The 14,025-nt window shown below is 41.2% G+C and overlaps 1 protein-coding gene across 1 annotated transcript in view; it reads right to left on the reverse strand.

The window, feature by feature from the left end:
* The window catches only part of trmt11 (tRNA methyltransferase 11 homolog), a 31,684-nt gene that overhangs the window by 13,380 nt on the left and 4,279 nt on the right, over positions 1-14,025 (reverse strand). Inside the window, exons 3-11 of the mRNA XM_042333570.1 lie at positions 13,517-13,590; positions 12,874-12,955; positions 12,683-12,775; positions 11,443-11,577; positions 9,960-10,116; positions 9,357-9,437; positions 8,109-8,273; positions 7,499-7,571; positions 3,181-3,312 (exon numbers count right to left, since the gene is read on the reverse strand). Coding sequence (XP_042189504.1) covers positions 3,181-3,312; positions 7,499-7,571; positions 8,109-8,273; positions 9,357-9,437; positions 9,960-10,116; positions 11,443-11,577; positions 12,683-12,775; positions 12,874-12,955; positions 13,517-13,590 — 992 coding nt within the window. The remainder of the gene's footprint in view (positions 1-3,180; positions 3,313-7,498; positions 7,572-8,108; positions 8,274-9,356; positions 9,438-9,959; positions 10,117-11,442; positions 11,578-12,682; positions 12,776-12,873; positions 12,956-13,516; positions 13,591-14,025) is intronic.

Raw genomic sequence — 14,025 nt, forward strand, 5'->3', positions numbered from 1 at the left:
CTCAATAGGCACTGGACTGCTTCATATCCCTCATCCTCCCCACCCCACCATCAGCGGGCAGGATATCAGCCTTTCTGCCCCCATTCTTTAGAACCAGAGGATCGGAGTTCCTTCAACTTGCTTCCCTTGTTCAAGGTCCAGCACCAGACCTCAAGAACGAACTCTTTGATATTTATTTTGGTCATCTCCACCACCCCCCTCAGCTCCCATTGCAGCTCAGGTGCTAAGCCAGTATCGTTAAACACATTGGGTCATACTCCCGAAGTGAAAGGCCCTGTGTAAATGCGAATTTATATTGAATTGTAAAAGACCAACTTAAAAAAAAAATTCTTGCAATTTGCTTTAAACTGCGGAGAAATACTAATATAAATTTGCTGCGTTTGTTGTACATGTTCCCACCACTGCCTGGGTGCAACAAGGACCGCAGGGCTGCTGTCAGATTGACTCCTAGGTTTTCAGTTGAAGCCAAGACAGTTCTGAACGTAAATAAGCACAAGGAGCATCTCATGTCAGGAATTGAACTCAAGGTGGGGCGATGAGAGCTTTTTGAGTACTTATTTCTCCCATTGTGAGAACCCATCACAGAGCTGACTGTCACTTCACGAGGTATCAGGTGTACAATTGATTCAAGCACAAATACAATGCAGAATAAAGACATACCAATACAGCTCCTGGAAACCTCTGCTGAGGCACATCACAGGCTCAAGCCTTTTCCTTAAAACCCTCAAAGGTTATAACAATTTTAAAACAAATCATTCAATAGCAAACCCAAAAGTAAACTTCCAGTCACCCATTTGACATTATAATAAAATGCTGCAGAAAGATAAGGGCAGCTCTGTCTGAAAAGCATTGATTGAATCTCAGCCAAGTTTGCATGTTAGCTATACAGAACAGCTCATTAGATGCAGCAGCATATAGGACAGGAGAGAAGCAGAAAATTGTAACAGATCAGTGGTTTACAGACCCAAACAAAAATGCAAGAGGTTACCAGATATGGAACAGCACAGATGTTAGCTCCAAAGGATTCAGTAATTTGGCATATCCCAAAGGAGGTGGGAGGGGAACTGAGATGGGGAACAATTATAAAAACAGTCTTACTCTGGATACCACTTCCCTATATCATATTGACATTTAATTGTGTATCAGAAAATATCAATTATGCATACAACTATGCCTCTGTGCTCCTTTTTTGTTCATCTCCTTCATAAATTTAATATTACGTTTCACAATGAATGTGAAATAGCTTTATTTGACTTGAAGTACCTTTCTCTATTGCAAAGGAGTATAAATAACAATTACTGCCATTAGGGCTTACACAGTTCCCGGTAACCAAAAAAACAGGGAGGTAGTGGTGACCCTACAAATAAAATGATCAATTTCTAGTTACTCCAATGAGGCAACTGATGAATTCCATTCTATCTTAAATTAAGCAATTTGTTTCTGAAATTATAATAGCACAATGTACATCCACAAATGGTGAATAGTTATGTAGAATAACATTGGACATACTGAAGATTACAAAAACAAATGTAGAATTTGATGGATTCCAGCTAAGGCCACAAAAATAGCAGAACTCCAGCCATTTTATTTTTAAATTGACTGAATCCTTGGCTTGAAGCACCCTCTGCTGGAATTATGAAACAAGTGAAACTTTCTTTCAGAAATGTGAAGATCTGAGGTCTGATTGCCCTTATTGTTGGAGAAATCACAGACAATGCACAATACAGAGGAAGTAGAAGCTGGAAAATCATTTCAACGATTCAAACATGTAGAAAAGACTACCCAGGGAGACAAAATGTGTCAGCAAATTAATGAAGGAATTAAGCAAAGAGATTCTGACTGAGGGCTAATATATTATTTTTAATACTCTGGACCAGATGGACCCTAATGGTCTTTTCTGTATTTGTACATTCCCTTGTTTGAAATGGAGTTACAACGTACATGAATGTAACAATGAGGGTGGACATTACAAAGAGGACTAGTACCTTCACATGGACTGATGTTATTAAGGAGTAAAGAGAAAAGGTGTAACAAGAATTGCCTCAAACTTAATGGCAGAGCAGGCTTGATTAGCCAAATGGTCTACTCTTGATTCCTTTGTTACCACAAGGACAAATGTTACAACGCTTCTGCAAAAGTGCAATTCGCACCTTTCAAGGTTCACTTGGTTGAAGCTTCACAGGCTAGTGAGCACCAATTCAGCCAGACAGCTTTGCTTGTGCACACTCTAGCCTCACTTTGTAGCAGGTACAGTATGACCTGAAAGCATTTTATTTATGATGCCCTGAGAGCTTGCAATATTCCTAAAATTCTACATGTTTCAAAAAGATCAGCAACTAAATCTCAAACTACAGTTTGATATATTTGTAAAATTAACCATCCAAATACTGCTGATGAGTTTCCTGATCAGGCCATTGACAGTACATTTGGTGGCAGCTGTTTCTGTACTGGATCCATCTTCACAGAAGGGATTAACAGGGTCACACCTCTAACACGACATGTCATTCATTAGAGGCTGAGCTTTCAATTAACTGAAAAAGTTTCCACCAGTTTGTTATGTTAAAAAAAAGTTTTCCCAATTTAAAAACAGGTTGTGAGTATTGAAAGTACAATTTTTGTTTCAGTTTGAAAAAGAGGATTAAATAAAATAATAAGATAGATTATGTAGGGAAAAGTAAATTGGGTGAAATGAATGTGGATAATTGGACATCACATTAAATACAAATTGTCTCAAATACCAACTCTCCCACACTCTCTTTAACTTGCTCTGACTCTCCCAAACACTCTCCGTCTGACTCTCCCACTCTCTCTTTGTCCGATTCTCCCCCTCTCTCTCAGGCCTCCCTTATAGAGATAAACAGACATGAGGAAAAACAAAGTACAGATAAACATTGTTCTACTGTATCTCCATCCTGGGAGATATGACAAATTCATTATTTCCTTATATGGTCTCTCAGCTGAGAACGGCCACGTTAAAACATCAAATCAAGTTAAATCTCACAAGATAATAAACAAACCCACAATCCTGAATCATGCACTAGGGTAGTGAGCTCAAATACCCAAAGTGCTATGTGGAGTCACTGGTGTTGTATGTGCAAGACCAGATTTACCTAAATGAAGCGTTGGAAAGTTCAGATGCAAAAGGGTACATTTGTTTTTCAAAAATAAAATGTTATTTACTCAGGTTTATATACTGGCAACCAGTAAACCAGTCGACCATTCATGACCAGGCACTGGGCAGCAAAGTTCAGCAGGTCGATAAAAATGTCACTGAGCTGATAACTCATGGATACGGGGACGTAATTTTCCACACTGAAAGACAAGAAAAACAAACACAAATATCTTTCAGTGAATGAATAAAGTGCATGGATGAACGAATGAAATGTGTGGAGTCCTGTAGCTTAGTGGTTAGAGCACTCGCCTTGCTAGCGAAAGGGCCGGAGTTCGAGTCCTGGTAGGGCAAAATGTTGGGCATGTTTCCTTACTCCACACACCCTTTTTCACCTACCAGAAAGTAAGAACTTAATTGTTAGTTGATTGGCGGATCGCTTTTCCGAGGGTAGCAATCCCTTCAATGTTTTTAAAAAAGGTAATACAAATTTGGTCATTCAATCCACGACTGTTTGTGGGACACTACTGTGCACAATTGGCTGCCGTATTTTGCCTACAAAATACAGTCAATTCACTTTACAGTATATACTGTGAAGCGCTTTGAGATAACATTAAGACTTGATAAGGCGCTATATCAAGGACAAGGATTATTATTATTTCCTAACCTTGGTTAATAACAGTCCATGGATTTATTCGTTCTGCAGCTGCAATCCTATGCTCCCCCGGTCAGTGCATTTATGAGGGCTTTGATGGTGATTACATACTAGTCTTCACTTACTGCTATAAGTACAAACACCAAAATGTGCCAACAAATGGAGAATGCAGGTTTGTCACCAGGGTTTGGTAAATGTATTGACAAGGAGAATTACTCCCATGTAGCAGTGATAGACACAGCTCTAAACCCTCTCTAAAAAAATATATGCTTAACGAAGTCAGTCAAATCCCAATGGGTCCAGTTCATCCTTTCAAGGTCAATAAGCACCACATCTAAAAAATATGTAGATGGAGGGAAAGATCGAAGTCTTGGCAATTGTGAATCAGTAGGAACTTCCTAATTGAAAGCCCTAATGGGTTAGGTTGGCCCTAACTGTGCTGTGCGTTGCTGTCCTTTCTTCCTCTTATCCGCACTACAACTGGCAACGCCTTCCATCACCTCTGAAACATCGCCTGACTACGGAACTACCTCACCCCTCACGCTGCCGAAACTCTGGTCCACGCCTTTATCACCTCAAGGCTGGACTATGGGAACTCTCTCCTCGCCGGCCTTCCTGGCACCTCCCTCCACAAGCTGCAGGTCATTCAGAACTCTGCAGCTCGTGTACTGTCCCGCACCAGGCTTCGTGACCACATCACTCCCACCCTCGCTCACCTCCACTGGCTTCCCATCCCCCAGAGGATCGAATTCAAGATCCTCATCCTTACCTACAAGGCCATTCACGGCCTTGCTCCCTCCTACCTCTCCGACCTACTATCCCTACTTACCTGCCCGTACCCTCCGTTCCTCTGGCTCTGGTCTGCTCCACATCCCCCGCCCCAACCGCCCTACCATCGGTGGTCGGGCCTTCAGCCTCTCAGCCCCTAGGCTCTGGAACTCCAACCCCCAGTGCCTTCGCCGCCTCCTCCCTTTCCTCCTTCAAGGCCGGTCTCGAGACCTTTTTCTTCAACCGTGCCTTCAGCTCCCCTCTCGACTCTCTACCCCCTCCTCGCTCCCTCCTTTCCCTCCCCTCACCCTGACCATTTCCCCCCTGCTCAGGTCCTGACCCAACTGTCCAGCGCCTTGGGATGTCCTCCCGATGTGAAAGGCACTCTATAAATAAAATCTTGTTGTTGTTGTTGTTGTTGTAGTAGTATGACAAACAGCAGATGTTTTGTAGCATTATAACTTCATGGAAATAAAATGTTCCTGTGTGCATGTCATAAAAGTATTCAAGTATCACATGATGACTACAATACAAGAATGGAGAATTTGTGCCACCTGGTGGATGAAAGCATTAAGGGGAAAAACAACTAATTGTGGATTTATTTAATCCAGAATAAATTTAGATTTAAAATTTTACAGTAATTCCACCACAGACTTTGCCCCATAATCTTGGCTTAATTTTTAAAAATACTGTATCTGACATTTTCAAGAAAATAAGAATAATGCCTTATAAGCAACACCGTCTCGTACTGCGTTCCTCAGGGCTCTGTCCTTGGTCCCCTCCTCTTCAATATCTATATGCTTCCTATTAGTGACATCCTCCACAGACATGCGGTCAACTTCCACATGTATGCGGATGACACCCAACTCTATCGCTCTGCCTCCACCCTCGACTCCAGGACCACTGCTGTGCTGACAGAATGTCTGTCAGACATCAAGTCCTGGATGAGAGCCAACTTTCTTCACTTGAACGTCAACAAGATCGAGGTTCTCCTGATTGGTTCCCATCAGCGCCTCCTCACCTCAGGCACTGACAGCATCACCATCCATGGTTACACACTCCACCTTACTAATCCAATCCGGAACCTTAGCATCTTGTTTGACACTCAACTTAGCCTTTCTACCTCTGCCTTCCCCCACCTCCGCAACATCTCCTGGCTCCGCCACTATCTCAGACTGCAGCCCGAGAACCTAATACACACAATAACAACACTGAGGCTTGACAATGCAAACTCCCTGCTTGTCGGCCTCCCCAACTCCTCCCTCCATAGGCTACAGATCATCCAGAACTCTGTAGCCCTTGTCCTCTCTTGCACCAGGATCCGTGACCTATCACCCTATCCTGGCCCAACACCACTGGGTTCCTATTAGACAGAGGATACAGCTCAAGATCCTGGTCCTCACCTTCAAAGCCCTTCATGGCCTTGCTCCCCCCTACCTCTGCGACCTCCTAACCCCCTACCAACCTGCCCGCTCCCTCCACTCAGCAGGCTCCGGACTGCTTCAAGTCCCCCTTGCGGAGAGCCCCACTATTGTTCGGGTGGGCCTTCTGCCATTCTGCCCTTAACCTTTGGAACTCCATTCCGCAGTCCCTCCACCTCGCCCTCTCCCTTGCTTCCTTCAAGACCCATCTCAGGACCCTCCTTTTCGACCATGCCTTCGGTCACCCTCCTTCCCCCCCTGCCCTCCACCCTCCCCGATCCCAATCCCCAGCTTGGGTCCCAAACATTGTTTGTCCAGCGCCTTGGGACGTCCTCTCAATGTGAAAGGTACTATACAAATGTAATTTTGTTTTTGTTGTATTTTGACTACAGGGCAACAACAACAACAACAAAATTACATTTATAGAGCACCTTTCACGTCGGGAGGACGTCCCAAAACGCTGAACAGTCAGGTGTTGGGGCCCGAGCATGGGGGAGGGGTGATGTAGGGGTGAGGGAAGGCAGAGAGGTGGGAGGGCGACCAAAGGCATGGTCGAAGAGAAGGGTCTTGAGACCGGCCTTGAAGGAGGCAAGGAAGGAAGCAGGAAGCAAGGGAGGAAGCGGGAGGCAAGGGAGGAAGGGCAACCCCATTATAACACAGTGGTCTTGTTCCATAAACTCAGACACCTCTCCCCACATTAAAATCAAGCAGAAAAAAGGTAAAATTCCAGGTTGCTGCTGACGTCACATTCCACATGTTGCATATCATCCGAAAACATCCCTGATGTCAGTTTGATTGCAAAGTACATGCGTGCTACATAATAATAATCTTTGCATTTGATATAGTGCTTTCTCGTGCCTTTAAGATGTCTCAATGCACTTCACAGGAATTACTGTAAACTGCAGCAACCGTATTTAGTATGTGAACGTGGCAACCAATTTGCGCTTACACTCAGCATAAGAAGTGTTGCTGACGGCATTTCCTTTACGTAGGAAGTGACGTCAGCCACAACTTGATGACTCAGAAAGCGGGCTGGTTTTACTGAGGGAAGCCAGCAAGTCAGTGCCAGAAGTGGGTGTTCTACTTCTGAGTGGGATAGAACTATAGGCAAACCTGCATGAAATCAAAGCATGATCTAATATGGTAGCCCTATCTTTGGCAACCAGCACTTTTAATATTAAAGCCCCTTTCTTTGGAAATAGTACCAGACAGAATGCAGATGTAGTTACTGACAGCTAGAACATATGATACTCTTCTCAGATAATGTGGTAACAACCCTGTAAAATAATGTCAAACTTGCAATCCCTTACAGCTATTCAACAAAAGTGCTAAGTGAATACTGGATTTAAGATAAGAAAAGTTTTTCTAATCAAGTTTTTCCTGTCCACCGGAAAGATATAGTCACTGCACTTTACAGTAAATCCTGCGAAGCTCTGTGAGCACTTTCAGATATCCCCCTGGTGTGAAAGACACAATATAAAATGCAAGGATGATGATAATGAATATTATATCACAGGATACGCATTGGATAAAATTAATACTTACTAATCTTCCGTTGGCTTAAAAATTTCTTTCTGTGAGCCTGTTTTCCTTGTGGATTCCCTAATACCATATGGAGCTATAAAGAAAGAAAACACGTGCAAGTTCAAAAATTTGATTTTATACACATAGCTAATAAATAGACAAAGGAATATACAATGTGCTTACTTTCTGCATGTATAATACAAAATCTCACTACAAAAACAGAAGGCAAGTGCGGAAGTAATGGAGGATAGGAGATCAGTGTTACCAGTGCAAAGAAATCTAAGTGGTTTTGATAGGAAACTGAATGGGACTCGGGCAATCATACAATTTATAAAGATAAGGTTTATGCGAGTTTTACAGGAGTAGAATTCTAAATAATCTTAAAGCTGCAAATGATATTTTCATAGGGTCTCTCCTACGATGGTTTCACAAGTGATCCTGACATTTGTCTCAGATGCTACAATTCCTCTATACTAATCAACTCTGCCCTTACAAAACTTTGTACCCAACTGGTAATAATTACCCTAATTTTGGTAATCTGTTCACGGGGGATGGAGTGGTGGCCTCTGGAACACACATTGCAGTAAGATAATACATGGCTGCACAATGCCGCTCTTCAGCCTGAACTTACGATCCGTAATGATTGCATCAAATAGTTTCTCTTTCCTCCAGATTTTCTTGGAGGCGTCAGAAACAAACACATCAATATAGAATTTCTCCAAGCCATACTGCCGAAGATTGGCCCGGATATTCTCGTCTGGTCCTCTCCATTTCTGATTTTTCCTACTGGCCTTACCTGCGTGGCAGAACACAATATGGAATTACTCACAATCACTTCAACACTGCTGTGCGTAATTGGTTGCTGCGTTTCGTTCACAAAATACACAGTCAATCCACTTTACAATATATTTTGTGAAGATTTTTGAGACGTCTCAATGACGTGATAAGGTGCTAGATCAAATGCAAGGATTATTATTCTTATTATTATTATATGTAGAGAATCATCTTTAATCCAGATCAAACCAAAAGTGGAGTCCAACCAGCAAACTTGTATTCTTATTCATCTTATCCTCCAGGTTTCTATTTTCACCACCAACTTGATTAAAATTGTAAGAAGAGATGCAGGCCATCTGACCTGTTAAGTCTGTTTTGCTATTTTATTAGATCATGGCAGATTTTTTATTTCCTTTTCCCTACCTTTTCTCCATAACACCTTCATACCCTTACTTACCAACTGCTTATCTACTTACTTTTTAAACTCCCAAATGATTCTACATATAGACATGAGCTCCAATTGCGTTTATTGTTACTTTCTTCCCTTTGAATTTCATACTGTTTTTAATATTAAATTTGTTCTTGGATTCCATATTCTATTGGCCACTTTTTGCTACAAGTGAAAGTAGAATCTACTAATTCTTTGTTCAAATGTAGTTTGTGGAGTCCTGTAGCTCAGTGGTTAGAGCACTCGCTTTGCAAGCGAGAGACCTGAGCTCAATTCCAGGCAGGGCGAAACCTTGGGCAAGTTTCCTTACTCCACACGCCTAATAATAATCCCTCCAAAAACAATAATAAATTGGTCATTTTCAATCTACGACTGTTTGCGGGACATTGCTGTGCGCAATTGGCTGCCGCGTTCGCCCAAAAATTTACAGTCAATTCACTTTACAGTGTGTTCTGTGAAGTGCTTTGGACGTCCTCCCGACGTGAAAAGCACTATATCAAATGCAAGGATTATTATTATTATTATAGTAGGTGCAGCAGGAGACAGGCACCTGCAAGATACATTTTTCAAAGCTCATGCTAAAATAATTATTTTGTCAGCCCTATGAAATTATGAGTTTGTTTTATTAACGATGTGAAAACATGCAGTTATGCTTACCACGTCCATGAATAGTGTTGAAGTCAATGTCTGTTCCACATACATATGCTCCAAAATGAGCACAAGCTACAAGAAGACTACCTGGGGAAACATCATTTTAAATGGTGAGCTGCTGTGTCAAACCTACTAGTAGAACACACAAGGATTGAACCTGGTCAATTCCTGTCCTTCAGCTTCAGTATTATAGCAAATAGTACATCCACATCTACTGAGGTAGTATCTGTAGCAGCACTTTACTCAATGTCCATGGGCAGTGGTGGACCATCACTCAATCCTTATGACCTCTGCAAGCATCAAATTAAGGGCAATTTTGTGCTCCAGAACCAAGCCCAAATCTGGAGAGGGAAATGTCCAAATCTGATTCATTTAGGACATTTACATCCATCAGTCTGGACAGGTTTCAAATCTAAATTCCAGAGTTAAACAGCAAGTGTTTAATCTACTGTGGAATCCAGTTTCCCCAAAAACACAAATTAACTGAATTACAGGAACTGCATTATTTCCATGCAATTTCACCACATACTACATAAGAGAATGGTTTTAGCATGCAAACTATACAATAGGAAATCCTGTATCCTGTCTGTGCTCTCAGCAATCTCTTACCTGTTCCCACAAAAGGGTCAAACACCAAGTCGTTGGGTCTCACTTGGGCATGGTTTGCCATTATGAAGGACAAACATGCATCCATACTTGTATTACCAATGAAATGGCGCTTCTTCACACTGTAGGAATCAATTAGTTCTCTTTGACCATCAGCAAGCTAAAATACAAATGGGAAGAGGTGAGGATTACATAGAATTACATAGATTGTACAGAAGCAAAATAGCCCACTCAGCTCAACTAGTCCGTGCTGGTGTTTATACTCCTCACAAATCTCCACCCACCTCTGTAGCCTCCTCCCATCTCTGTATCCTCCTCCCATCTCTGTATCCTCCTCCCATCTCTATATCCTCCTCCCATACCCTTCTAATCCATTCTAGAAAAAGGTCAGCTCTTCAATTTTGCATTTAATGTTAAATATTCCAACAATAGGATTAGGGTTAAAATAAATACATTACATTGCACGACAAAAGCATTAAATGCTTCAACACAAAAAATAGTAAATGTCTCAGTTAACATTGGAATGCAAGAATTATCCAGTTTACTTTACTGTTTAAAGGTTTTTCTAAGCAACACTGAGAACTTGCTTTTCCCTGTCCTGTGCTCTCCTCTAGGTGATGAGTTATGCCGGAGATACATTACTATGGTGTTGCCTGCCCTATAGAACCTCACCCAATTGGTCCTTCTGCATATCTGAGCTTGGATATTGGAGTTTATTATGTGTCATGCCAACTTAGCTGTATAATAAGCTATGTGCAGTATCATGTGTAGAAAGAAATTACAGATGCCCTAAATAATGTAGTTAAACAAGAAAAGGATTCACTGTTAATTGCATAATTAAGTTTTCATTGATCAATGCACTTGATAATAATAATCCTGGCATTTGATTACTATCAAGCTTCTTGTCACTTGATAGCCCCTCTGTGCACGGGCATTTACACAAGCTGGACAATACAGTTGTATTATTATGTATTGCGTGTAAACTACATGAAACACAACTTTTTTTGCAAAGCCAAATCCCTGACTGCTCCTTCCCTGCAGCAGTTGAGATCACCTAGTTCTACATATATCGGGCATCAAATCTACTACCTAGTTAGTAAGACTCATTTCCACATCAAATAGTGCAATGACTCACAAAGCCATCGATGGAGCCTGCTGACTGACGCTCACTGAGGTTTACTCTGCACCATGTGTAGACAATGTGTAAACATACCTGGGTTTTATGTCAAGTGTTTGATACAGGTGGAAACCCATCGTCATGCTTAAGTGTATCCAAACCAGATTGAGATCTCCCCATAACAGAGTTTTGTTCCTCGTAACCATGGCGATGGGTTTCACATGTCTCAGACATCTGGTTCACAAAAACAACCCCCAAAAAGCATGTTTATACGTAGGAAGACAAAAAGATCAACAGAAATTCGTCATTACAGATTCTCAATTTCCTTTAAGGTGTTGCTTAGACTGAAGTGGACAGTGTAAATCTCACCCATCTTCCAAAATAAAGAACAAACGGCTTCTCAGGAGTGTTATTCGGATCTGTGCCATAGTCTTCAAGTAACCAAAACACATGCTCCGGACTCTTTAGATTCACTTTTCCTTTAAAGGGCAGAAATTCTAAATCCTGCGTGAAACAAGGAAACAAAAGCAAATAGTGAGTCATGCAATAATGTGAACTGCTTAAATACACAGCAGTAGTATGCAGCTGTCTAACATGCCCTTCAGAGAGTACCAAGACTACATTCAGATCTTCCATGCAAAATAATTTATATTCACAAACTCAATTTCAAGTTTGTTTAACTGATAGCAAATAAATGAATAATAATCCTAGCATTTGATATAGCACCTATTGCATCTGGTGGACGTCTCAAAGCACTTCACGGGATTTACTGTAAAATGTACAGACTGTATTTTTGCGGCAGCACAGCACAGAGAAACGTCTCACAAAACAACCACAAAGTGACTGACCAATTTTATCAGTTTCTTATTTGTTCAAGAGCTGCATTCCTCAACCTTTCCTGTCCCAGACAAACTCGCCTTCCTAACTGAGCATCTTCTCATCATGGGCAACTTCAACTTACATTTTAATTCTTCCTGCCTCATCTCCTCTGACTTCTCAGCTGTCCCGTCCACAACTGCAGCTATTATTACCCACGGCCTTGATGTATCTGAGCTCACTCAAACTTAAATGACACAACTCCAGCCTAGCAGTCCATTAGCAAATCTGGCTTGATCAGCTCCATAACTAGTACCACTTCCTCTCCCAAGCTAAAACCTTATTCCATTTCAAAGTTGTCATGGAGCCCAAGGACAAGCTCCTCTTCTCCACCACTAATCCGCCTTCATTGTTGCCTCCTTTCCCTCAGGCACCCTCCATCCTGTCACCAAATGCAAGGAGGTCATAGGCTTCCTCATAAAAAAACGACAAAATCTACTTGAACACATCTTCCTCCTCCTGCCCCAGATGCTGGACCTCTTCCAAATACTCCCTTCCTGAATCTGGGATCACTGAAACCAGTTTTAGAGCCCCAACTGCTGCCCATTTGAGATCAGCTAACTCTGCATTCGGGTCATATAGTTTAGTCCTGCACAGGATAGTGCCTAACCTACTAGGTCATGAAGAAAGCTTTTCAACACTTTCTCACTGCACTCAGGATTTTTTGGTCTGGCACCAAAATGAATTCGCAAGAAATTCAAACAGTAGAATAAAACCACAAAACGATACATACATCTATCTTTTGAATCCTTTTGTTATGTGTCAGCGTTTTGTTGAATGCATAAACATTTATCTTATACGTTGAATCTCTCTGAAGATATGGATTCTAAAAATAAGGAAAATAAATGTAGTTGATTTATTGGCAGTCAAACAGCACTGGCGGTACACAAGGCAAACACAGGAATAAATAATGAGAACACAAACCATTCTCTCTGTAGGATAATTTTTCAGGGAAGTGTGCAACTCTTTCCATGTTCTTCCTTGACCCCACAATTCAAATATTGATCTGCAAAGTGATGCAAGGCAATTGTGTTAAAAAGAGAAGTATTTTGCTGATATATAGTGCACAGAAAGATCAAAAATAACATTGAGTCTTCCATGCAACTGCTCTAAATCATTTCTCTTATTCCTCTTAAGGACATAGATTATTTTACTTTCAACTGATTTATTTTGATACTATATTTGGTGTCAGCTTGGCTCAGTTGGTAGCACTCTCAGATCTGAGTCAAAAAGTTGTAGTTTCCAAACCTACATAAAGGCTTTGAACACATAAGTCAAGGCTGACAACTACTATCAGGAACTTATGTATTTCCCTCCCAACAATCTGACTCTCTGGTAACACTGATGACCATTATAGGCAATATTAAGCTTACTGAATGAGTCTCAGCCTATAACTCTTTGACCACATCAATCGTGGCTTTGGAGTCCATCTTATTTTGCACTTTAGAATCCAGATTCTTCAATAACAGTCACCTTTGTACAACTTTGTTCTGTTAACAATGAACAAAATGTTAAACTGCATACTTCAACCAAAATACACAATTGCATGCTTTGCTGAAACACTTACTTTGCACACACTGTTCGTCTCATAATTCCTTTTGCAATATCCTCAGAGGGAATGTTGAGTACCCAGAATGGAGACTAAAAAGAAAAAAAAACACCTTGATATCAGTAGTCATACAAACTCAAAGCACATTTCAAATTCAGTTGCCCAGTACCACATGTACTGTGATAAATCCTAAGGATGAAAATATTCTCTTTTGTCAATAATCAAAAGGTATGAAAAACTTACGAATGCCATTACGCATCAACGATGTAATCTGCACTGTGAAATCATTGCAAAGCAAACAGAAATCCATACAAAGGACAATATAAAGGTTTTCAAGATGAAGACTTATGATCGGGTTATTAGTAATAATAAATGATAATAATCCTTGCATTTGATATCGCGCTTTTCACGTCTTCTAGACGTCTCAAAGCACTTCACAGAATATACGGTAAAGTGAATTCACTGCATTTTTGTGGGCGAAACACGGCAGCCAATTGCGCACAGCAGTGTCCCACAAACAACCGTGG

This window comes from Callorhinchus milii, unplaced genomic scaffold (genome assembly GCF_018977255.1).
Source record: "Callorhinchus milii isolate IMCB2004 unplaced genomic scaffold, IMCB_Cmil_1.0 Scaffold3, whole genome shotgun sequence".
NCBI lineage: Eukaryota > Metazoa > Chordata > Chondrichthyes > Chimaeriformes > Callorhinchidae > Callorhinchus > Callorhinchus milii.